The sequence below is a fragment of the Cantharellus anzutake genome, assembly GCF_015039405.1.
Source record: "Cantharellus anzutake strain C23 chromosome Unknown EI90scaffold_11, whole genome shotgun sequence".
NCBI classification, from domain to species: Eukaryota; Fungi; Basidiomycota; class Agaricomycetes; order Cantharellales; family Hydnaceae; genus Cantharellus; species Cantharellus anzutake.
The window spans coordinates 328,356-354,318 of record NW_024066961.1 but is presented as its reverse complement, the minus strand read 5'-3'; the positions used below and the strand labels follow the sequence as shown (position 1 = coordinate 354,318).

Below are 25,963 nucleotides of genomic sequence, written 5' to 3'. Positions count from 1 at the left end.
CGTACTGGGCACAGTGCTGTCAGGGGATGTGCATGCTCGTGCAGGATGCTCCAATAACCTAGTTGTGATTAAGGCCAGGGGAAAGGGATGTCCCCATCTTAGGGTCAGCTATATACATGTAGAGTCCGGCAATAAGGAAACCAAATGGATTGCCGATAGAATCACGTGATCATAGAATGTTCCAGAACAATGCCGGAGATGATCCGGGTCACCGGGGCTTAGGTAAGCGGAGTAGACGGGAATTACCGGCATACTTCCCACGCGCATATGCGCAGCTGGCATAGGGTCCAGGGTCGTTACTGATCCCTGACAAGCACTCCGTTCCAAGTCGCTGAAGCCGAGTCCTTTCAACACCCTGTCACCCTCAGAGCTCCGCCCCACCTCCGGTCTGTCTCCGACCTACTGTCGGACGACCCGGAACACCAAGCTCCACCTGACAGCATCGCCTGGATAGCGATTGACCTATCCTCTAAGGAAAGACGTTCATGACACAGTACTTCTTTGTCACATTCAATGCAGCAGAGGCTTTGATGAAAGTTCTCATCAGTATGTTGAGAACTTCAAGGAACATGCCCTCGTCTCCTCTGAGGAGAGTTTCATCTCGGAGTCTTATTCTGAGGTCGAACGTGGGTCCCCCTAATCTGCGAATCAAGCAGTCCAGATGGACTTCATCGAATTGGGGACCTTTGCATCCTCACGAGGCAAGGAATCCCAGTAGTTCTGTGAACCACTGCCAGAACAACTCCATGTCATTCTCCCCTGACCATTTCTGTCAGGGAAAGCCGGCCCATTCTTTATGTCATATCCATCCACGGCCATCATCTTCCACTACCTCCGACCCTTCCGGACTACCTCCACCCCTTCTTCACTAACCTTGGAGCTCCCGTATTCCGCAATCACCTCCACCTCCCTTGATGGTCACCACCCCCTCTTTTCAATATATTACCTATGCCTCCCTAAGCACGGAGCCCTGAAGGCTTCCAGACAGCTCCGACATCCGCTAGCGCACTCTTGCCTCCGCTGGGCAATTCACTTGCTTGCCCACCTTTGGGCCTATCCCTCCTTTCCGTTTCTGGGTTATCACCTGCCATTCCACTAACCCCGTAACCCGACTTGTCGGTAATATTCAATTGGCTAATGTTTAACTCCGTTAGCTCCGCTCCACTCAGCCCGCCATTCATGGGGCCTGCCCTCACTGTAACTATATATACTTAACTTGTACATAGGTTACACCTCAGTGATAAAATCGACTAGAGTTGATCCCCCTTTAGTTCTCATTGCCAGTAAGTAAATTAGGGCACGGACGTGTAACTTGGCACTGTCATATCCATCCCCAGCCATCAACTTCCACTCACTCTGATCCCTCCAGTCTACTCCGCTCCTTCTTCACTAACCTCGGAGCTCCCGTATCCTGCAACCACCTCGGCACCCCTCGATGGTCACCACCCCCTCCTTTCAATTTATTACCTACGCCTCCCTAAGTACGGAGCCCTGAAGGCTTCCAGACAGCTCCGACGTCTGTTAGCGCACTCCCACCTCTGCTGAGCAATACACTCGCTTGCCCTGCAAAGGCCACCTTTGGGCTTATCCCTCCTTTCTGTTTCTGGGTTATCGCCTACCTTTCCGTTAACCCCATAACCCGACTTGTCGGTAATATTCAATCAGCTAATGTCTAACCCCATTAGCTCTGCTCCACTTGGCTCTGCCATTTGTGGACCCGCCCTCGTCGTAACTATATATACTCAACTTGTACATAGGTTACACCTCAGTAATAAAATCGACTAGAGTTTACCCCCTTCAGTTCTGGTTGCCAGTTTAGTAAGTTAGGGCATGGATGTGTTACTTGGCACAGCACTCCTGGCATAAGTCGCTGAGGCCGAAGCCCTCCACCACGGAGACACTCCCTCGTCTCAACCTGGTCTCTGACAGTATTTTATTACTCCCTGACTAGTACACGTCTTGTATGGCACCAAAAGCCCCTTGCACTCGTTCACAACTATGCACATTAGTCCCAAACTCTGCCTCACTGTCCCCAGAACCCTCACAGCCTGGTCCTAGTCGATTGGCGAGAAACCCAGTTGAGTTTTGAAGCTTTTCTAATCTTGAAACCCCTCTCCCGTCAACTCTGATCATGCATCCCGTTAGGAATCGATCACCAGTTGCAGATTCCGATTTCAGAGACACCATGGAACAACCCATAGACCCCGTTCACTTCTTTGGACTCGGTTCCGAGGTCCCCAACTTCATCAACCCTCCTCCTGCTGATCCTCCCATCCCCACTGTCCCAACCACTGATGATGCCGAACCCACCCCCAACATGGCTATTGCACAATTAGCCCAAGCCATTGCCAGCTTGGCTCGTCACACCGGATGTCCACCACCACCATCCTCCGCTCTCCGGACCAAGGTCCGTGAGCCTGAACAGTTTGATGGGAAAGATCCCCGAGAACTCCGAGTATTTCTGGTCCAATGCGAACTCAATTTCCAGGACCGTCCCCTCGCTTTTGCTAGCGACCACACTAAGGTCATCTTTGTGCAGTCCTACCTCAAGGGAATGGCCCTCGATTGGTTCGAGCCGGATCTATTATTCAATCAAAATTCTACGCTTCGTCCGCAATGGATGAATAACTATCAAGAGTGCGTCAATGAACTTCAAACCAACTTCGGTCCTCACGATCCTGTGGGCGATGCCAAAGTTCAACTAATGACCCTGGACGTGAAGGACGGGCACCACATCAATAAATACATTGTCGAGTTCAACCGACATGCCTCTCAACTTCATGGTTACAGAGAAGCCACGCTTCATCGTTTTTTCTATAATGGATTGCCGGAACGTATCAAGGACGATATTGCCAGAGTAGGTAAACCTTCTACTCTTTCGGAACTTCACACCTTGTCACAAACTCTCGATGCGCACCATTGGGAGTGTAAATCTGAAGTTACATGTCATGTGAAACCCTCCTCCTCTAACGTTTTTGACAAGTCCACCGCCACTTCTCATTCCGACCCTGTCCCTTCCTCCTCCTCTTTCAACCCCGCTTCCAGTAGCAAGCCTCCGAAGGACAACAAGAAGTCCGAGGCCAGCTCCGCTAAACCGGACCTTTCATCTAAACTCGGAGACAATGGAAAGCTCATGCCACAAGAGCGTAAGCATCATCTCGACGAGAAACTTTGTATGTTCTGCAGTCAGTCTGGCCACATGGTCAAGGACTGTCCCAAGTCTTCTTCTCGCGCATCTAAGGCCCATTCGGCCCAGACCAAGGAGCAAGGATCCGCTTCCGCAGAAGCAAAAAATTAGTCCGCACCCCCATGGACTCCGCACGGACCGGGGGTTGCGATCCTTCCTTCCGTGTGCTCAAAGAAGTGCGTTTAAACACGTCTTCCATCTCCGACTTATCCTCCCTCCATATTCCCGTTTCTTTTTCTCTTTCAAATGGTCTATTTTCTCCTCTCAATGTTGACCCTTCGGTTAATGTTCTACCCATTGTAGATAGTGTTGCTGATGTATCACTCTCTCCTCCATCCCCTCCGACTACTTCCGTAGATCGATCCACCTCTCTCCACTTCTCTTCTTTCTCTTCTCCTGTCCCTTCTCCTCTGTCCAATGATAGGACACAAAATAAACTTTTCCGCTCCTATGAGAACGTACCCGCACTCATAGACTCTGGGTCTTCGGACTGCTTCATCAACGACACATTCGTAAAGAAGTTGGCCTTGAAGACATATCAGATTAAACCCCTACAACTACGCCTATTCGATGGTAGCACCAACTCAATCATAACCCATGCCATTGATATCCCCCTCCGCTTCGCTTCCAGAAACATCACCCCCACGACTTTCTTTGTCACATCGCTGGATGGATCATGTTCCCTAGTCCTAGGACACAACTGGCTTACCCACTACAATCCGTTGATTAACTGGGTCTCAAGCAGTATTACGTTCCGAACTTCCAAACCTACCAAGACAGTTACTCCGAGCTCTCCCCTGTCATCTCCGGCAACACTGCCATCGTCCAACATCCAACCATCTGATGTTTCGCCAGCACCTCAGTCACAGGCTCCCACTCCTCTGTTACCATCTATCGAGTTCGTCAGCTGTTCCGCGTTCGTGAAGGCTTGTCAACTTGAAGGACCGGTATCCTTCAGCCTAACCATCCCTTCCGAGGAAAGCCGCTTGAGGGCTGCCTCATCCCACACCGATTCCATCGACCTCTCAGCCGTTCCGAAGGAGTATCACGAGTTCGCAGATGTGTTCAGTAAGAGCAAAGCCTCGATGCTGGCACCGCACCATGAGCACGACCTGAAGATCGACCTTGAGGAAGGCACTTCACCACCCTTGGGTACTATGTACTCTCTCTCTACTTCGGAACTCGAGGCCCTCCAGGCGTTCTTAGATAAACTGTCAGGGTTCAGCACCCTGCCTTAGGGTGCCCCGGACTCCCCACCTACTTTACCCCCTTTTATTCTTTGACTGTTGCCTTGTTGTTGCCTTTGTGTGTTGTGTACATGCGCGCACGGGATAGCGTGGGAACTTTCTGAGCGAGCAGCTTGCCCAGAATGTTCCCACAGGTCACAGCCACAGTTCTGGGCGAGCAACTCGCCCAGAACGTTCCCACGCTTACTGGGCACTGCCACCTGGATGTTCCCTCCGGGTCACACTACACAACTCTAGGAGCTGTATAGTTGTGGGCATGTGACCCATTCCTTTATATAGCAACCATGCGGGGAGATGAGACCTTTACCCTTCTTCTCATCTCATGCCCCGCATAGGCAAGTGTATATTATCTTTCCTTTTACTATACATCTCATGCCCAGCATAGTGTGAGGACAGGCCAGATGGGGGTTGAGGTCAGGGAGCCTCCGAGTCTGAGGCCAGGCCCTGACAGTAGAAGAAGGGTTTAACCTCACGCCTCCACCAGCCTCTGTTGTCCCAGAAAGCCAAGGTAGGCTCGGACCGTCTCAGAGCTGGGTGCAGGCTGCGCTTCTATGCATGGTGCATAGAGTTCCGGTGGCCGAGTTACGCCACACCATTGTTTTCCCCCACCCAACCGTTACACACTCTTTTCCTCGCGACACCGACTTTGAGTTCCGCAACCGAAGGTTGCTCACCCTTCATTCTCTTTGGATGGATGGTGAGCACCGGAGGCAATGGATGCCGATTGGAGGAAGAGCCCAGATCCCTGGCTATGGCCCTTTAGGATAAAGCGGCATAGAGGGAGGGTAGTTGCCCAAGACACATCGCTGCGCCTTCGCTGGCTCACTCATCCGACTCTCTGAGACGCTAGGTACACTCAGGGGACTCTTCATTTCACACATTTCTGACGGAGGACGGACACCGAAGCAATGGATGGCATCTAGTGAGCCCAGGTCCTTGGCTATGGCCCGAAGCGGCATAGAAGGAGGGTAATGCCTAGGTTGCATCGCTGCACTTTCAAAACCCGCACACCCGACTGTTTTTGTTTTCATTCACACTCCCGATGAAGGACAGGCACCGAAGCAATGGATGGTGACTAGTGAGCCCAGAGTCCTTGGCTATGGCCCCTTCAGGACGAAGCGGCATAGAAGGAGGGTAACGCCTAGATCACATCGCTGCGCTTCCGTAACCTACACCCCGATTCCCTAAGGCCCGTGGGGCCGACCCTTCCATTTCCTTTTCGCTGGGGATCCGATGCGCGACCCCATATAGTTTTCTTGCGACCCCAATGGTCTGGATTTCTGAGAAACCAGCACGATATCAACTCTACCACATCGAACCCCACTCCCATCCCGACCATATGCCCCAAATTTTTTTTCCGCCATGTTTTTCATTTATATTCTACCAACACTCTGCAAATAGTCCAGGCAACGAACCACAGCACACAGAGGAGAGGGGGGGGGCTTGTTTAGCCACTTCGGGGCGAAGTGGCATTAGAAGGAGGGTGAGAGGGTCAGGGTGAGCACCCTGACCAGACTGCCCCGCGTCCATCTGCTCCCTATTCTACTTCCCAACACCACACCACTGCATGGTCGCATGTGGACACAGAGACGACAGAGGGTGCAGCCATGGGCATCGTAGGATGGCTTGCAGACCCGGAGACGATAGAAGGGAGATGACGGGGGAGCAGCCACAGCTCCGCACGGCTGCCTGCAGACACGGAGATGACAAGGGACGGAACCACGGAGGTCATAGTGCCGCTTGCAGACATGGAGATGATGGAAGGAGCTCCCCAATACTGGTGTGGGGTCCGAGCAGGACCTGCGATTTTTTTTCTCCCAGTGCGCAATCTGTCTTAGTGGGAGGAGAGCTGTTTAGCTGGTGGAGATGGACTATTGCTGCCTTTTTTCCTTATTTTTTCCTTCTTATTCACGACTAAGAACCTTTCTTAATGCTTTAATATGTTCTCATTTTTATTCTTTTAACTCTTTTCATGAAGTGGATACAGCTGCGGACCAGGAGAGGACCCGACTCCGGGACCATAGCCACTTCGGGGCGAAGTGGCATAGAGGGAGGGTGATGTCAGGGTTCAGCACCCTGCCTTAGGGTGCCCCGGACTCCCCACCTACTTTACCCCCTTTTATTCTTTGACTGTTGCCTTGTTGTTGCCTTTGTGTGTTGTGTACATGCGCGCACGGGATAGCGTGGGAACTTTCTGAGCGAGCAGCTCGCCCAGAATGTTCCCACGGGTCACAGCCACAGTTCTGGGCGAGCAACTCGCCCAGAACGTTCCCACGCTTACTGGGCACTGCCACCTGGATGTTCCCTCCGGGTCACACTACACAACTCTAGGAGCTGTATAGTTGTGGGCATGTGACCCATTCCTTTATATAGCAACCATGTGGGGAGATGAGACCTTTACCCTTCTTCTCATCTCATGCCCCGCATAGGCAAGTGTATATTATCTTTCCTTTTACTATACATCTCATGCCCCACATAGTGTGAGGACAGGCCAGATGGGGGTTGAGGTCAGGGAGCCTCCGAGTTTGAGGCCAGGCCCTGACATGAACACCTAGCCTCTGGGTTCATTCATCCTGCTACTTCCGCTCACACGGCACCGGTCCTCTTTGTCCACAAGAAGGATGGATCCCTCCGTCTCTGCATTGACTTCCGAGGGCTGAACAAGATCACCAAAAAGGATCGCTACCCACTCCCCCACATCTCCGACCTCCTTGACGCACCTAGCCGTGCCACAGTCTACACCAGACTCGACCTCCGGCATGCTTACCACCTGGTTCGCATTGCAGCAGGCGACAAATGGAAGACTTCCTTCCGCACGCGCTATGGTTCCTATGAGTGGCTTGTTATGCCATTCGGTCTCACAAATGCACCCGCGGCCTTCCAGCGATTCGTCAACAGGATCTTTGCCGACCTCTTGGACGTTTCTGTGGTAGTCTACCTAGACGACATCCTGACCTACTCGGAAGACATGGCTTCACATCAGGAGCATGTCCGAGAAGTTCTCAGGAGACTCTGCAAACACGGCCTATATGCCAATCCGAAGAAATGCGAATTTCATACGGACACTACGGAATATCTCGGATACTGCCTCTCTCCCTCCGGACTCACCATGTCCATCAAGAAGGTCAAAGCCGTCCAAGATTGGCCCGAGCCCTGTAAAGTCAAGGATGTCCAACCCTTCCTTGGCTTTGCTAACTTCTATCGGTGTTTCATCCACCAATACTCCGACATTGTGGTCCCCTTGATGCGCCTTACGTGTAAGGGAGCCCCCTGGTTATTCTCTGATGACTGTCGCTCTGCTTTCAACACTTTGAAAGAAGCCTTCACTTCTGCTCCTATCCTGACACATTGGTTACCTGATGCCCCCCTCATTGTAGAAACCGACACCTCTGATTACACGATCTCCGGAATCCTGTCCATCCGTTGTGATGATGGAGAGATTCGCCCTGTCGCTTTCCGCTCCAGAACACTCTCGGCACTGGAGCTCAACTACAACACCCACGATAAGGAACTGCTCGCCATCCATGACATGTTCCGATCGTGGCATCACTACCTTGAAGGTTCAGGAACTCCAATCGACGTCGTTACTGACCACAAGAACCTCGAGTATTTTTCCACCACCAAACTCTTGACCTGGCAGCAAGCCCACTGGTCGGAGTTCCTCTCCCAGTTCCACATGACTGTCCGATTCCATCCCAGAAGACTCGGAGTAAAACCAGATGCATTGACTAGACGCTGGGACGTCTATCCCAAAGAAGGGGATATGGACTATGCTCGCGTCAATCCACAGAACTTCTGACCAGTCTTCACTTCAGAGCAGCTCACTATGTCCTTACGAGCTACGTTCCTAGCTGCCACAGTAATCCGAGCAGCCGTACTCGTCGACACAGAGGCTCTCCATCGAGACATTCTAGCCTCCCTCTCCTCCGATACCACAATCTCTTCTCATCTCGTTTCCCCCAACCTCCCCAATTCCCGCTGGTCCGTTGATGCCGAAGGCCTGTTAAGGCTGGACAACCGCATTTACGTTCCGGATTCCAACGATCTCCGTCTCCGTGTTTTGCGAGACAAACACGACCACCAACTTTCCAGACACTTTGGTCAAAACCGGACTCTGGATCCAGTACGTCGTGAGTACACCTGGCCAGGCATCCGTAACTTCATCAAAAGTTACGTCTCCTCATGCACTTCCTGTGCCCGTGCCAAAGTTCCCCGTCATAAGAGCCTTAGCCTTATGGCTTGCTCAAACAACTCCCCATCCCCGAATGTCCTTGGAACTCCATCTCCATGGATTTCATCGAACAGCTACCCTCCTCTTCTGGATTCACTTCCATCTTGGTCGTTGTGGACTGCCTGTCCAAACAGTGCATTTTCATTCCTACCCACGATACCATCACCTCTCCGGAACTGGCCAAGCTCTTCCTCCTCCATGTGTTCTCCAAGCACGGAGTTCCTTCCCACGTCACCTCCGACAGGGGTCCGGAGTTTGTCTCTCATTTTTTCCGTTCACTTGGTAAAGCCCTTGACATCTGCCTCCACTTCACCTCTGGTTATCATCCGGAAGGAGACGGTCAGACCGAATGGATGAACCAGACGCTCGAGCAGTACCTGCACATCTACAGTAACTACCAGCAGGACAATTGGTCCGAACTCCTGCCCCTCGCAGAGTTTGCATACAACAATGCTCCGAATGCCACCACAGGCGTCTCTCCGTTCTTTGCCAACAAAGGCTACCATCCAAACATCACTGTTCACCTGGAGCGAGACCTAACATCAGTACATGCCCAGGAGTACTCTGTAGATATCGACTCCCTCCATCACTTCCTTCGTGAGGAAATGCATCTCGCTCAGATCCAATATTAGGGCCCAGCAGACTCCTGTCGGAGTCCTTGTAAGGGATTAACCTTACTTCACTATAATTCCGATTATAGTGATATTTATATTATGTTGCATCGCTATAATTCCCATTATAGTGATGCTGTTCTTTCTTTATTTATTTGTGCCGAGATATGTAAATTACATATATATACCTCGGAGTAGTTGTAAAGGCCCGGTAGCCTTTTACCTCTACCCCGTTAAGTATACAGCACATTAAAGCTTATATTTAGACGGACTACCTGAGGCCTGAGGTGAACAGGGGAACGGAACGTACCGTCCCCAAAATAGTAAGCAAACCTTTCAGTCCTGCACCAGCTTTCAAAGTAGGAACCTCGGTCTATGTAAAGGTGTCACGACCCGGCAATTCCCACGGTCAGGTGATCACTCCCCACACCTTCTCCCTCCCCCGCTTCGACCCCGTCAACCCCACTGCCCGCCCGACGCTGCCTGAACAAGCCCGTCACCCTTCCCCGTCACCACTACCTGTTTCCACGGCCCGTCACAGGCCTACGAGTCTTTCTTTATCACGCTTGTTTTTCTTGACAGCCATACACAGCCGTCCTTCTCCCACACTCTTTGTTTGTTTTCGTTTCTTCTTAACCCCACCCGCAATCTCCGTGAGATCTGGTGACTTAATTCCATTCATTCCGTCATACTTAAATACCGGTTGTACACTACCTCGTACTGTAGTTTGAAAATCAACTAGGGTTACCCCCTGCACTCTCTGTCTGACCCAGTCGCACCTCCTGCCTCCTGAAATATCGGGGCCGTGTCAAGTACGAGGCGCAACACTCACGAACGAGTCGTTGAAGCCGAAACCCCTTTCCGCTGCGATTGTCATCCCTGCCCTTGGTGGGCTGTTATGCCGAAGCAGCGGACCTTAATGGTCGCTGACGGCGAGTCACGGTAACGTTTTCCCACGCCCTGACAAAAGGCCAAGTATTTCCGCTCCACCCAACCTTCCAAAAAGCTCTCCAAGAAAAACCTCGGCCCATTCGAGATCATTGCCTGCGTTGGAACTCACTCCCTCACTCTCCGCCTGCTGGAAAACATGCAAGCCATTCACCTGGTATTCCATGTCTTGCAGATCGAACCCTCCATCCCGAACATCATTCCGAACCGCCACCAGCCACCTCCGCCTCCCATAGAAATCAAAGGCAAGATGGAGTTTGAGATCGAAGAGATACTCGACTCCAAGGTCGACCGACGTAGATGCAACAAGTTGCTCTACCTGGTCAAGTGGCTTGGCTATGAAGGGACCGATGAGGAGACACAATGGCTCCTTGCCAGCGAACTCGATCACGCCTCCAACCTCGTTGAAGCGTTCCACTCTCGGTACCCAGATAAGCCTGGACCCGAAGCTCCTTAGGAACCCTGACACCTCTCCCATCTCTCCCTTTCTCTCCACTCCTCACTTCCGTTTTCATTTTTTCTTTTCTGTAAGTACAGCTCCCCTCTCCTTACTAATTCTGGGCCTTCAAGGGTTCAGGCCTAAGAAGGGGATACTGTCATATCCATCCCCAGCCATCGACTTCCACTCACTCCGATCCCCCTGGTCTACTCCACTCCTTCTTCACTAACCTCGGAGCTCCTGTATCCTGCAACCACCTCGGCACCCCTCAATGGTCACCACCCCCTCCTTTCAATTTATTACCTATGCCTCCCTAAGTATGGAGCCCCGAAGGCTTCCGGACAGCTCCAACATCCGCTAGCACACTCCCGCCTCTGCTGGGCAATACACTTGCTTGCCCTGCAAAGGCCACCTTCAGGCTTATCCCTCCTTTCTGTTTCTGGGTTATTCCGTTAACCCCGTAACCCGACTCGTCGGTAATATTCAATCGGCTAATGTCTAACCCCGTTAGCTCCGCTCCGCTCGGCTCCACCATTTGCGGACTCACCCTCATTGTAACTATATATACTCAACTTGTACATAGGTTACACCTCAGTAATAAAATCGACTAGAGTTTACCCCCTTCAGTTCTGGTTGCCAGTTTAGTAAGTTAGGGCATGGACGTGTTACTTGGCACAGCGCTCCTGGCATAAGTTGCTGAGGCTGAAGCCCTCTGCCACAGAGACACTCCCTCGTCTCAACCTGGTCTCTGACAGGCACAGCGCTCCTGGCCTGAGTCGCTGAGGCCGAAGCCCTCCACCATGGAGACAAATCCTTCATCTCGATCCGGTCTCTAACACTTTACTTCACTCCCTCTGGGTAGGGAGTGAGTATTCTCACTTCGGCCATTCTTATGGCCTTTTCATACCATTTCTCCATGTACTCCTCTTGCTCCCCTGCCTTCGCAGGGTCGCTATCCAATGGAGATTTCTCCTTTGGGGGGGTTTTTGCTGGAGGGGGTTTTCCTCACAGCATTTCTTTCATTTCAGGTGATCTCACCTGAAGTTGTATCTGGATTCTCTCATTGTTTTGAGAGAGTGTGGTTGTGTTACCTCTCTGTTCAAGAGGTTCGTTGAAGGTGGATGTTTGGCCAAACCTTTGGTATGTGCCGATTCTCCTCTTGATTTCTGAATGGTGCCTTCTTTTGGCATCGTCTTCTCCTATCCTTGGGAGAAGGATCTCCTTTGCGTCTCTGTCAAGTCGCTGATGGTACTCCAGTGTACTTTCTCTGGTTGTTCTTTTTGTGAATTTTTCATGAGTTCTGGTTTTGTCCTGGCCTGTGGCCCAGGGATATTTTTTTTGTTTCCTCACTGTTTTGTGAGAAGTTTATTTCCTTCAGCAAGTCCATCTGCTCACTGATTTTGTCAGTCAACACATCGATTGCATTGGCCATTCTTTCTAGAGTTATCTCTAGATGAGCCATGCTATTATGGCTCGTTTCCTTGATTTTTTTTTGGATCAAGTTTATCGCATTTATTATGCGTGATTCCTGGTTTTCCAGGAGGAAATTTGGCTGGGTGAGTAGTGACTCTCCCCAGTTAACATTGCCGCTTCTGGGGGTTCCAGAAGGGGTTCTTGGAGTGAAAACTCCATGCTCGCTTTGTTTAGGTGAGGCCGTTGCGGAGGGTGCTTCCCTTTCATAGAGGGGTCTGTTTGCTGGTTTTTCCTTACTTTCCATAAGGCTTCCTCAGCAAACTCCCTCATTTCGGTTCACCTCCTCTTCATGATCTCGGAGACCTCCTCTGAGGTTGGCGACCTTGCCTTGTCTGGCATGGCATGGGGTAGTGTAAACAGCAGAAGTTCTTTTGGAGCTTCTGCACTCTGGGAGATCCTGCTCTCAGGGCGTTTCTTTCCACCTTCTCAGGCCTTTAGCCTGAGAAGAAGTTGGTCTTCGTTTTCCATCCTCCATTCAGACAGAACCTGGAACAAGTCCAGTAGTTTTTCAGATAGCCGATGCAGAGGTTCTTCCCTCTGTTTCCCTTTGTCTGCCTTTGGGGCTTGACTTGGGGACATGGGGGAGGACTCCAGGGGATAGTGGGGCCCTGGAGTTTCCTGCAACTCTATCCAATTAGCTTTTTGGGCTGATTGTTCAGCGCTTACACGTTTATCGCACAAGTCGATCACCTCCTCAGGAGGTGAGAGATCTTCCCCAGCTTGGGTGAGATCGATGTGACATGGAGTTCTAGGGGTATTGGGCCCCACACTTACTCCACGTAAGTTTTTAAAACCTTCAGGGACCAGCCCTGAGGTGGTTGTTCTCTCTGGATTGTGTTGATCCTTGTCGTCATCTGATGATGGCTATCTCCCATGATGGGAGATTGCAGTTTCTTTATAAACTGCTTGTTTTTCTTTATTGTTGCTGCAGACACAACCTTGCCCTTGTGGGCATGTTTAGGCGCCATCGGTGCTACTGAGTCAAGTTGCTAAGATTTGATAGATTTGATGGGTTGTGTTGTAAAACACACCTCATACACTTAAAAAAGTGTGAGGTCTCAGTGGGGTAGCTCAGCACACAGAGCCATAAGTGATACAAAGATGTGTATTTTACAGTGTGTGTAAGCAGTTAACGGAAGTTACCGCTTACCCACGTGACTTTACATATGGCTCAGGGTTTGGGGCTATTGCCCTGACACCACCTCCCTCACCTCTCTCACCTCTTGGTCCAAGAGATTCATGCTAGGTGTTTGTCTCAAAGATTTTCACTGCACATTTGTACTTCTACCTGTACTGGGTCACACTGTCACACATACAAAGCCACTGGTGGCCAAAGGGGCATTCAACAACAAAGTGAGAGCAAGTCACATAGGTTACATAAGCAAAGTACCTGATGCCCAGACAGATTTAACAAACTTGGCAGACACCAGTTTAGACACCAGTTTAGAGTGCTCAACTGTGAATGCTTTTGATCTTGTCTTAACAGCAGCTTGAACCCACCCCAAACTCACTCCTGACATCCTCTGGATTAGGCCCAGTTTAGTCACTGAGTTTAGCCCAATCTGTCAGGGCACAGCCTTCGACCCCACACACCCTCAGACTGTTGGAATAACCATCAGGGATGGAGTAACCTCCATAACAGGTGAGTAGTGTATGGATGCACACTAGAGGTCCTGGGTTCAATACCAGGCTTATCCATTTTATGTCATTTGTCCAGTCACCCAGTTTATATCAGTTGAATTCATGACATAAGTCTATAGTGCTAGCAACGTGAATTTCTTCACAGACACCCTTTCCCCCCTCCTAACCACCCTTCCCCATTTTCCCCCATTTTTCCTCCACTGTTCCACAATGGTACAGGTATGCGAACCCGTGGGAATGTTCTGGGCAAGCAGCTCTCCCAGAATCTTCCCACGGTACCTAATATGGAAGCCTGGGAAAGACCCAACAACTGCACAGTTCTCAGGCTCCTTTTGTAGCAGCCTCACAGGGGGTTGAGAAGGTTACCCTTCTTCTCAACTCATTCCCTGTGAAGGCAAGTGTAATTACCTACTTGTTAGAACTGGGTGAGGGCAGACAATTCTGGAGGGGAACCGGAGACTTAGCAAGGAGGGACCTTGGCCTCAGCAACTCAAGCAGAGCGCTGTGCCATTGCTGTTTGTCCATTTGGTCCTTAATTTCATAGGAGGCGAGCAGGAAGTCTCTAGGGGGCATTTCAGGTCGATTTTAGACTAAGGGACTAAAACAAGTATGTACAAGCACCGATATATAATGGAGAGGGCAAAAGCACAAGGGAAACAAAGGGAGTCCGAATCAGAACGAAGGTGTCCGAACAGTGAAGGAGAGAACGAAGGAAGGTCAGTTGGGAGGTTCAAACGAGACCACCACCAAGCTGTTCCCTGGTTCTTTAGTTAGGATGGGGAAGTGTACCAGTATTGTTTATTGTAAATATAGTACCAATCCGAGTGTTTTGGCTAATTCTATTTTTATGGGTTAGTTTTAAAGTTCCTGGGAATTGACTTACAGATAAACCGAGCCCTGCGGAGCTGTTTCTTTATTGAAATTTCTTAATTTGTCTAGGTGTAATTCTGTGTAGTGTTGTTTAATTTGGAATTTAACTTGAATTAAATCCTCTACTTGGTGAAGTTTCAAAGATTCTATTCAGTTAATGGATTTGGATTGTGTCTGGAGTGTCCCTTGGGTTTGTTTTATTTTTGTCTTATTTTATTGCTTGTTTTAACAGTAGCAAGATAACTGTTTTGTGTTTACACTTTGAAATCTGGAGTGTTAACCAGCTCTCCTGTTGAAATATTTACTTAATATTTTTCTCCTTAATTGCTGCCTTTTACTACAGTGGCAATCTTAACTGTATATCACTTTTTCGCGCTGGAGTGACAACCAGAAATGCTTGAGAAAAATAATACTCTATTTTCTTACTTCTCTAAGGGGGTGAAAAGTCGCAGAAAGGGTCTCCCTTTTATACTCCTTGGGTCACCTTCCTTTTTCACGCTCTACCTTCTATTTACAGGATTTATTTACAGTGTATTTTTCTCAAACTGAATAAAAAATGAAATTTTCACGCTATAGTTCTACTGCGCTTTTGCTGCGCTGAACTGCGGTTCTACTGCGGTCAGACTGCGCCTAGAATCCTTATTGTCCTCCCTCACCTAAGCTATTTTAATGGTTAATTAGAACTTGGCTGCACTGCATTTGTCGCAGTTACCTATTTCAAATTCCCTATATATACCATTAAATTTGCTATGACTCGGTGATTCTGAATTCAAACTTCGCATTACTATGCATACAGCTGTGCTGAGACCTTCAGCTGATTTATTCCATTTTTATTTAGTGACATTTAGTTAAAATGAGACTGAAATGGTAAATGAGTGAATTATTCAGGTTTAAAACCGAAAGAAAAAGTTGCTAGTAGTCAAGAATTACTCAAACAAATGTGTTATAGCTCTCCACTTCATTAGAATATCGTTCCCTAAAATTCCTGCCATGGTCCGTTGTAGTTTAGTGGTTTTCGTGAATTTCATTCATATTCCTTGATTCCCCTTTGTATTATCACATCCTAATCCTCCATATGTATTGTTCGTTGTTATAGTAGGTCGTCCTTGAAGATATCATATTTTTATGTATTTTATTTAGGACTCTGGACCTCTTGAAGCTGTCTTCCCATGCGTTTTCAGGTTTCTAACTTCATGTCCTTGTATCTCATTCATTTCTGGATGTTTTCTCACGTTCTTGGTATCATAAATTTTCATTTATTCCCACCTTTCCAATGGTACTAAAGTTGTGTTCTATTTCCTGGTATTTGTTGAGTTGGCAAAAGTTTGTGTGCACATTCAGTAATCATGTGCATTGTTCCCATAGTCGTTCGTATGCAGGCACCGTTTCCGTTTAATTGTTCAGGATTTATGATATGCACGGGTGTTTATATCTTTCATATGGGCTTCTGTGATTTATTTCAGATTTTTCCCTCATGATCTAAGGTTGTCTTGCACTTTCCGTGCTTTGTTTTGACCAGGCTCTTCCTTATTTGGATGGAAATTGGTCTTCACGATCTGCCAAAGTGTGGATCTCGGTTCTGACGGCCGGTTCCCTGCGCATCGCCACCCTCACATGTCATTAAACATGATGCGGATTTTGTCAGAACCATGCAAATCCTTGCCGATGGTAGTCGTAGGCGACCGAGCGTTACCCGCTAGTGGAATAGGCGTCCTACACACGACCGAGCTTTAGCGAGGAATAAACCCCACCGATCTCGAGGCCGAGGCTACTTAGGTGAGTGAGCCGGGATTTCGGCTTCAACAACTCGAGGAGGAGTGTTGCGCCTCGTTCTCGACGCGGTCCCGATACTTCAGAAGGTCGGAGGTCTCACGGGGGACAGAGGTAAGCTTAGGGGGTGAATTCTAGTTGATTTCGAACTACAGTACAAGCATTAGTTACAAGCTGTATATAAGCGCTAGGAAACTGAATAGGGAATAAGTCACCAGATCTCGCGGAGATTGCAGGCAGAGGAAAGAAGGAGGAAAACAAACAAAGAGCACGTGTTCAAGACAGCGAAGGTCAAGCGTGACCTTCGCCGTGAGGTAACAAGGTGTGGAGAAACATGGGACAACAGGTCGTGGCGCTCTGTGCCGCTAGGTCATTCAACGACAATCAAGAGAGGGGTTGTGGAGAGGTTGCGGGAAGTGGTTAGACAGCGACGGGCAGCGAGCGGAGTGTGCAGAAAGAGTTCGGGCATGGGAGAGGGTCAGGGAGGAGGTCGTCTGGCCCCGGGGAACACCGGGTCGTGACAGATTTCTATATTCCTGTCATGGGTATAACTTCACAATGGCTGGACCGTTTGGGCTGAAAATTTGCATAACTATAGTTCCCCATTTTTCATAATTTCCGTGTAAATTTTGTTGTATGTTTTAATTATGGATCCTATGCAAACATCGTCTTTTCCCTGAGCTCGGACTTTGTCATGACCCGGCGTTCCCCGGGGCCAGACGACCTCCTCCCTGACCCTCTCCCACGCCCGAACACTCCCCGCACACTCCGCTCGCCGCCCGTCGCCGTCTATCCACTTCCCGCCACCTCTCCACAACCCCTCCCTTGATTGTCGTTGAACGACCTAGCGGTGCAGAGCGCCGCGACCTGTTGTTCCATGTTTCGCTGCACCTTGTTACCTCGCAGCGAAGGTCACACTTGACCTTCGCTGTCTTGAACATGTGCTCTTTGTTTGTTTTCCTCTTTCTTTTCTCCGCCCACAATCTCCATGAGATCTGGCGACTTATTCCCCATTCAGTTCCCTAGCGCTTATATACAGCTTGTAACTAATGCTTGTACTGTAGTTCGAAATCAACTAGAATTCACCCCCTAAGCTTACCTCTGTCCCCCGTGAGACCTCCGACTTTCTGAAGTATCGGGACCACGTCGAGAACGAGGCGCAACGCTCCTCCTCGAGTCGTTGAAGCCGAAATCCCAGCTCACTCGCCTAAGTAGCCTCGGCCTCGAGATCAGTGGGGTTTATTCCTCGCTAAAGCTCGGTCGTGTGTAGGATGCCTACTCCACTAGCAGGCAATGCTCGGTCGCCTACGGCTACCATTGGCGAAGTTTCGCACGGTTCTGACAGACTTTTGATGTCGCTATTCCCGTTATTGGATATCTCATTAATGCATGATCCTTTTATTATGAAAATTTGGGAGGATTAATATTAGATCCCTTCCTTTCTAATGGGCTATCAAGCTTGTCTCGGTCGTTACTGGTTAATCTTCGCACTTGCCTTTTAGACGTTGTCCTCGTTTTGCAGGAGTTTTAGTCATATCTCCGTCGTTTATGAGTAGTTTCCCCTGTAATTACTTTCATTGGGTCCGTTTAGGGGACATCTACATTTCCTATTATAGACACAAATTTGAATTTTGCATTAGTTCCTGAGGAATCCTTGTTCTGTGGTACTTCCATCCTTGGCTACATGTGCAGATGTGGGAAAGTAGCTTCCGTGGAGGTTCTCTGATTGTTTTTATAGTCAAATCTTGGTCGATTGTCCTGATTCTTTGTTTCATATTTGCTATAGATTCCCCCGAAACTTCCGTCTCGTTGATGCCAAGCTTGAAATCTTTTTGCTAATTTTCTTTCTTTCGATTTATCGCATATAGTCATAATAATTCGTAAAAATTCGTAAAAATTCATTAAAATTCAGGCCCTTCTATTTTCTCATATCTACTTGTCGTATGAGGTTTTGTAATTTATCTGGCATATTTCCATAATGGGTTTCCATAGTGTGACCATTATTTCTCCTACAATGGGAACAAAGGGATGACAGAAGCGGAGTGGTACCAAAGGTCATAGGGCGGAACCTGTGGTACATCTGAAAGGAGGTAAGGAGGGCAAAGCCCAGAGGGGCAGGAGGATGAGGGGAAGTGGGGATGATGACTAACTGGCTAGAATGGGAAGAAGCAGCAGTCCAAATAAGGGTGAGGGGAAAACGTGAAAGATACATTACAGGCGGCGAAAGTGGTGAAGATGGAGGTCCGGGAGTTGGTTCGGGATCCAGTATGTATGGATATGACACTACTTCCTAATGCACATCAACTCATTCCCTGTGAAGCCCAGGGCAAGTCCCCTCAGTGACTTTGAGGAGTTAGTGGCTGGAGAAGACTCTCCAGTGCCACTCCCGGACCTCATCACTATGGCCCCCCTCTGGACAAGGGATGGACCTTGACACAATCTAGCCGACCATGAAACCCCCTATTATTACAATTAACCTGCTCAAACTGGTGGACACTCGCTTCACATTCTTGTCTGGCAACAAAACCTATGCATTCAAGAACAAAATCAGTAAGAATGCAATTGGTACCAGGCTCTGCTTTCTCTTCCTTGGCATTATCAAATGCGCTAAACAATATGGGAGCAACTTTGCTATTGATTTGATCCCTCTCACATGTCAAGCATTTATAAATGCTTGCGTGTTCATCTACATGTTTTCAAACAGTATGTTTCTGCTTGCAAATTAAATATATTCTATCACCCTGTCCAGAAAATGTCAAAAACATCAACATTAATTATGATTCCGTGCCAATGTCTGCTTTCACTGGCGAGGTACGTTGCTCTTTCCTTCATTTCACAACTCATTCCTTCTTGTAGGAGGGTCCTTTTAAAACATATATGATGCCAAACCTCTCGGTTCTTACAATTTCCAGCAAGACAAAAATATTGCTTATGATTACGATCTGAAACCCGGAGATATCATTGTCCCTCAATGCCTTTTAGAGAGGTTCACTGAAACGGGTTCCAATCTAAAAAGAGCTGCTTTCAAACTGATTGGTGTAGGCTACTTGGGTGATGGTCCCAAGCCTCCTGATGAGATGGCTTCTCTTTCCGCTTCTCCATCTGAGCGCACTCTCTGTAAGCTTGTCTATCTTTTCGCTATAAACATTCTCTTCAACTTTGACTTTCACAGAATTGTTTCTTCTCCTTCGTACAATTGTCCATGTTTTGTTTTCATTGTCTGCAAGTACTGTACTCACACAAGCAACTACCTGTCACACATCACAAGAGCCAGGAGGTCCGGCTCAAAACACAGCCACGTCATGCATCACATGAAGGAAAAGGCTGGCCAACTTATGTCACGCCCAAACAGCACTTGGCTGCCCAGTGGCTGTGTGAATGTATTTAAAAAAGTAATTACATTTAAAAACGAAAAATTGCCATTTCTTCATCCAAATTGCGTGTCTGCCTGGCTCGCATTCCACAGCCTTGAGGCTTGCAGCCCTGGGGATCAGAAAGGGAAAGTGAGCTAGTCTCACCAAGAGTATCTGGCTCAGCCTCCTCGGCACAAGTGGATGCCACCCTCAGTCCATCATTGACTGCCTCAAGCCTGTCAGGTACCACATCCCCTACCATATACTCAAAAACTTCCTCCACCATCACATCTGCATCATCTTCCGGAGTATCTGTGAACCCGACCTTGTGTGCAATACAATCAGAGCCGGGGTGGACATCAGTGTCATTGAGGGGTTGCCTTCATGGTGCGGTTATCGCCTTTGCAAGATCCGGATCAGTTTTGTGAAGGGAATCGAGGATTAAGCATAGTGGACAGGAAGTTAGACTGTGATGGGAAAGGTTGAAATCACCCGAGCAGCACAGTTCAAAAGCCTGGATCTAGTTAGCACTCCACATACTTATAAGTAGTTTAAGTATTGCAATCGACTCACTTTTTGAATCCTATCCTGATGATTCATGGCTTGAAAAGCATACACTAAAGTCTCGGGGACACGGTCCCTCAGTATGCCAAGCTTGGTGTCAAGTTTTATGTGGCATGAGTCAACCCCGCTTTGCAATTGGGAATAAACTTCCTTGATAGCGGCCGATTGCTGGGCCCGCTTCACAGCATGTTTCAACAAGCGCTGTATACCGACATTGCAGGGCTGCCAGAGACCCGTGCATCCCCCAGGAACATAGTCAAGTATTATCCATGGGTACATTTGATACAGCCAAGCATGAAACTCAAGGGATGTGTGAACGGACCACACATTGAGTTGCCAAAGACATTCCTGCAGTGGATCAAGAGAGAGCCATTCCTTTTCAGCATTGAGATAAGGAACTAAAATGCGTGTTACAAATGATTTCATGGTTGAGATGTTGGCCCAGTATGTATCATTCCCAGAGAACTTGAAGAGAAGCCCAAGTTGCATGGCCTCATTGTAGCTTGGGGCACTTGCTGAAGGGACACTCGCAGAAGTCTTGCCACGGAAGATGGCCTGGAATGGTAGTAGAGTTCCACTTGCAGAAACAGCCACATTAAGGGTGAATGCCCGCTTCTCATCATGGCCAACAGTGGATATTTGCTGTGATCCCTTCTTTTCGTAAGTGGAGGTTGCATTCTGCTGATAGATAACTTGTGTCTGATCTGAGTTCACATGAAGACTACCAGGGATTGCATATTGACAGATGGAGTGGGCTTGCTGAAGCAACGAGGATCGTATTTTTTCATCCGCATAGGACGGAATCTTTTGTGATGCACGTGTGGCTCATCGCAAGCTCCAATTCATCTCCTCCTTCAGAAACTTCTGCACCCAACCCATGCTTGCAGCAAACACACTGCCATCCTTCTTCAGTTGTTAGGATACTTGGCTGGGTATATTGAATCTGCACAATGATAATGCCACGGATTTGGTGAGCATCCAATGCGGCACCAGCTTGTCGGACACTCAACTGTCAGGGGACGGACCCTGGGTCCCCATGACCCCTCTCTATGGCCCACAGGCGAACCTGTAACAGCAGCCCATCTCAGGGCATAGCACTACTGTGGGTAAGAAAGTGAGAAGAAGGTTAACTTCTCACTTTCCCACAGTGGCCCAATATGGCGAAATCTTCCGGGGATACCCGGAAGTCACATGAAGGTAGGATCCGGGGACCGGAGCATGTGGCACACGGATCATGCGGTGCGGGAAGCGCGCGCAGAAAGTGGAGCGGGTCCGGACACGGGTGGTATGTGCCCTGACATCAACAAAGTCTGCTTGATTCCTGCAACAGTGTCTAGATGGGTTGCCTGTAGATCCCAGTCCTTTCAGCTCCCTACATACTGCCTTGCATCGTCATTAACTCACCAATATCCCCCTCTTTGTAATATTCCCTCCTGGGCAGTTTTCTTTCGCAACCTTCTCCAGCATTTCATCAGACCAACGTGGGCATGGCCCTGTGTGATCAATCCATTTACGAACAACATCGGCACGTAGTGAGTGAAATAGATTCTTGCTTCTTGCTTGACATCCCTTCACAATTTCGGTGGGGCTCATTGACCAGCCAACGGTCATGGCCACTTCAATGATCAATGTCCAGAAAATGGGCTGGAACCAATTTATTGTCCTAGCAAACTTTGGCATTGTTTTTCTGGGAGGCCGGACGACATTTTGCACACGGTGAGTTGCCCTCTGGCGCTTCTGGTCCTCACCCATTCCTCAATGTGGCATTTTGGCCGTGACATCTCTGCAATCACAACTGAGCTGCTTGAAGTCCCGGGGTCCATATCCACATCAAGCATGTGCTAGGATGATCTATTAGAAACTGTGGCGACCTTGATGAATCAACTTCCTTCACCTTTTTTTTCGCATCACCATCTCCTTCTGCCAACAGTGCTCGGCAATGCTGTTGTCGTTCTCATGCATTTGCTCACTTCCATTCAACTTTCTTCCTTGCTTCCAGTTCCTCTTCCACCCTCTGTTCTTCAGATCCCTCACCAATCCTTTTAAATCTAATCAATGCTTGTCGATCAAATTCTTCATGACTGACACGGCTCAAGAATCACAGCAACCCACAGCCCTCTTCCCCCTCCTGGATGGTGAAGTCCAATTTTTTCTTTTTCTCCTTCGGTTTCTTGACATCAGAATTGGGCAAGGTGCCCGTTGGGGCTGGGCTACTTGGCAAGGCTGCAGGGCTGGTCAACTGTGCCACAGATGAGCACATTCTTGACGTCATTGGTGTTGGAGCTGGCTTTGTTGAATGCTCAGCTACTGTGAATGGGACTGTCTCTGCTGGGGCAGCCATCACTTCCATGATTGTTGTTGTCATGTGGACTGATGTCACCCTGGGTTCAATCATTGATGCCATTGGCATTTCTGCCACAGAAGTCACTGCTGGGACAGGTGGTATCTAATCACAGTGTGGTGAGTCCCCATTTGATTGCAGTTACACGAGATTACTTACCTGTTCAACATGATGATTGAGGATTGCCATCAAAAATTCAACACGCAACATAGCAATGTCATTGCTAGCATAGAGCAGGTATTTGGTTGGGATGAGATGGTGCATCAGGGCATTGAGGGCGAAGAAGCCGCATGAGGAGGAATCATTCTGGTGAGCAACTGGGAGTGAAGTGATTTGAAATGTCGGTGTTGACTTGTTCAATCCAGAATAGGATTCATTGAGCCACCATTGAAGAATGTTTGCCACTTCCTTTGCTGCAACAGGTAAGTCAGCACCTCCTGTTTCCCAATGTAAAGAATCTGCAAGGTAAATCACTGATTCCTTAGGGAAAACTGAAAATGCGATCCAGTGATTATTATTAGCATGCATGATTCCACCAAATTGGGATTCAGATCCAGATGAGAGCTCTGACCCCAATTGACAGAGATCTTTACAGGTATGATTGCACCCATAAGTTACTGAGCCACCTGCTTGCATTGTGCATCCAGTTAGGTACTGAATGTCAAGGGGACTCAAAAGCCTGGCCTTTACATCACTGGCCACCAAGGCCGTTGCAAGAAGCTCGATGTAGTATGAGATGTCAGTTGTCACAAGACAAGAGAAAGTGAGGTGATGCATCAGCCCTCCCACAGTACTCAGTGCTGACTTTGAGAATCCAAGCACTTTTGTGTTCCAGTTGCATGATAGAAGCTGCTTTTGAGCCACCATGATAGCAACACGGTGAGCAGAGTGATGGTGTCAGAGACCAGGTTGAGACGAGGGAAAGTCTCCATGGCGGAGGGCTTCGGCCTCAGCGACTTATGCCAAGAGCGCTGTGCCAAGTAACACGCCCATGCCCTAACTTACTAACTGGCAACCAGAACCGAAAGGGGGTAACTCTAGTCGATTTTATCACTGAAGTGTAACCTATGTACAAGTTGGATATATATATGGTTACAGCGAAGGCGGGTCCGCAAATGGCGGAGCCGAACGGAGTGGAGCTAACAGGGTTAAACATTAGCCGACTGAATATTACCGACGAGTCGGGTCATGGGGTTAACGGAAAGGCAGGCGATAACCCAGAAAGGGAAAGGAGGGATAAGCCCGAAGGTGGGCTCTGCAGGGCAGGCGAGTGTATTGCCCAGCGGAGGCAGGAGTGTGCTAGCAGACGTCGGAGCTGTCCGGAAGTCTTCGGGGCTCCATACTTAGGAGGCGTAGGTAATAAATTGAAAGGAGGGGGTGGTGACCATCGAGGGGTACCGAGGGGATTGCGGAATACAGGAGCTCCGAGGTTAGTGAAGAAGGAGCGGAGGTAGACTGGAGGGATCGGAGGGAATGGAAGTCAATGGCTGGGGATGGATATGACAGATGGTTTGCCCATGCCTCAACTAACTTCTCTGATTCTTTCCAGAACCTCTGGACATTCTGTACTCAAAATATGGTTTCCCAGACACGGAGAATGTCAATAGTGGTATAACATATGCCGATTTTGACGGAATGAGGAGGGTTGGTGTGGTTGGGATTGTATTGAGAAATCAGCTCTTTTATCACTGGGCAGGGAGGGCAGGGCATGTTCCGGAGTTCATGCTCACTTAATTCTTTGATGGATGGTGGGCAAAGACTGAGACATGCAGATGTCTGTAAATTTGTTTGGAATGATGGGAGTTTGAACTGGAGAAACTCGGTGACAGTCAGGGTTTCGTTAGGAAAGTAGGGCCCAATGAGGGCTTTTGGGATGCCACTGTATGAAATAGGCTCATCTGTGCAAGAGCAGATGCGGTGTGCAAGAGAAAACCCATCCAGTGAGTGAGAAAATTTTTACGGGGACAGCAAACATGTTTCAAATTTTTGTATTTACTGGTTGCCAAATATGGCTTGAGATCAATATAAAATAAATCTGGCTCGGCCAACTCCGGGCACTGCTTTCCTTTCAAGTCATGCTTGCCGGTTGGGTGTCACGCATAAAAATGGGATGCCGGCTGGGAATTTTGTGTCACGCTTGGGACCATGCCGGTAGTTGGTCATATGAGTACAGTACGCCATCTCAACGTCTCTGCCGCAAATACTGTATACACTGCTTTGTACCATATGCGGCTTGCTCATTTGATTGTAAGAAATTGACTATCATTCATTGAAAGGTGCTGTGCAGGTGACTGCGATGCAAAGCATGCACTCTAGTTAGTAATTCCCTCCACATTAGTCCTCCACATAAACACCGGCTGTGTCCGGTTCCCGTGATTCGTGATTACAACAGTGTTGATCATATATTTTTCCCGTCATTGTCAATCTTCCTTATCTGTCCAACATGCCAAAATTCCTCAACAAATTAAAGGAGAAATTTCCGAAGAAGGGAGCTACATCGATGCCGGTTCTAGGTCCTTCCTCTCCTGAACCCGCACCCATGCCAGCACCACGGCCTTCCTCTACTGTGTTAAGGACACCCGCACCTGCACCCGCAGCGGTAGCCGCACCCGAAGTGGCAGTGGCACCCTCAAGTGATACGGGTTTTCGTACCGTTTGGAACGGTATTCTGGGCATGCTGCATATTGCTCAAGCGAGTCTAGGTAGTGTCCCTGTTCCTGGGCTCAAAACCGCGATTGGGGTTTCACTTGAAATAGTTCGCCAGTTGGACGTAGGTTCTGTAACTGCTGCGCTGGGAACGTAACGCTGATAATAGTTTCCCTCACAGACAGTCAGCGCAAATGTGGATGCGATTCGTCAGCTCGAGGACAGCATCAAATTTTTTAACCAGTCAGTATCGAAGCCGCTTGAAAAATACGGAGGGAGGACTTCTGTTCCTTCCGAGCTAAGCGAAGCCATCGATGCTTTATCGAGGTATGTTCAGATATCCTGAGTGTTTCTCAGAGTCAGCATTCCGACTGTCCCTCCCAGTGAATTCGCAACGGCTACTTCGCCTTTGAGATCGTACGGGAACAAGAGCCTGGGCTACCGATGGGCGAATCTTCAGCCAATCGCAGCCGAGGTGGGGAAGGCTGGGGGAAGGATACGCGATGCGGTAGCGGCCTTTCAAGTAGAAATCCTTCCGCCACTTCATGTATCACACTCGAAGGGCTAATCTGTGGACATAGGCTGCACAAGCGGTCCGACTTCACTTACATGTACATGACCAGATCGAGGTACGGTACAGCT

General features: G+C 48.9%; 3 protein-coding genes across 3 annotated transcripts; 2 read left to right on the top strand and 1 right to left on the bottom strand.

Moving 5' to 3' along the window:
* Positions 1-18,867: 18,867 nt before the first annotated feature.
* Positions 18,868-19,363, top strand: EI90DRAFT_3014102 (uncharacterized protein; the record flags this gene model as incomplete). The annotated part of the gene is made up of 3 exons (XM_039056744.1): positions 18,868-19,120; positions 19,167-19,228; positions 19,274-19,363. The coding sequence occupies 3 exons, from the start codon at positions 18,868-18,870 to the stop codon at positions 19,361-19,363; spliced, it is 405 nt and encodes a 134-aa protein (XP_038919120.1).
* Positions 19,364-22,224: 2,861 nt separating this feature from the next.
* On the bottom strand, positions 22,225-23,311 carry EI90DRAFT_3168485 (uncharacterized protein; the record flags this gene model as incomplete). Its single annotated transcript, XM_039066309.1, has 3 exons — positions 22,225-22,382; positions 22,447-22,780; positions 22,835-23,311. The coding sequence occupies 3 exons, from the start codon at positions 23,309-23,311 to the stop codon at positions 22,225-22,227; spliced, it is 969 nt and encodes a 322-aa protein (XP_038919119.1).
* A 1,807-nt stretch (positions 23,312-25,118) lies between these two features.
* On the top strand, positions 25,119-25,478 carry EI90DRAFT_3014100 (uncharacterized protein; the record flags this gene model as incomplete). Its single annotated transcript, XM_039056743.1, has 1 exon — positions 25,119-25,478. The coding sequence occupies one exon, from the start codon at positions 25,119-25,121 to the stop codon at positions 25,476-25,478; it is 360 nt and encodes a 119-aa protein (XP_038919118.1).
* Positions 25,479-25,963: the final 485 nt, after the last annotated feature.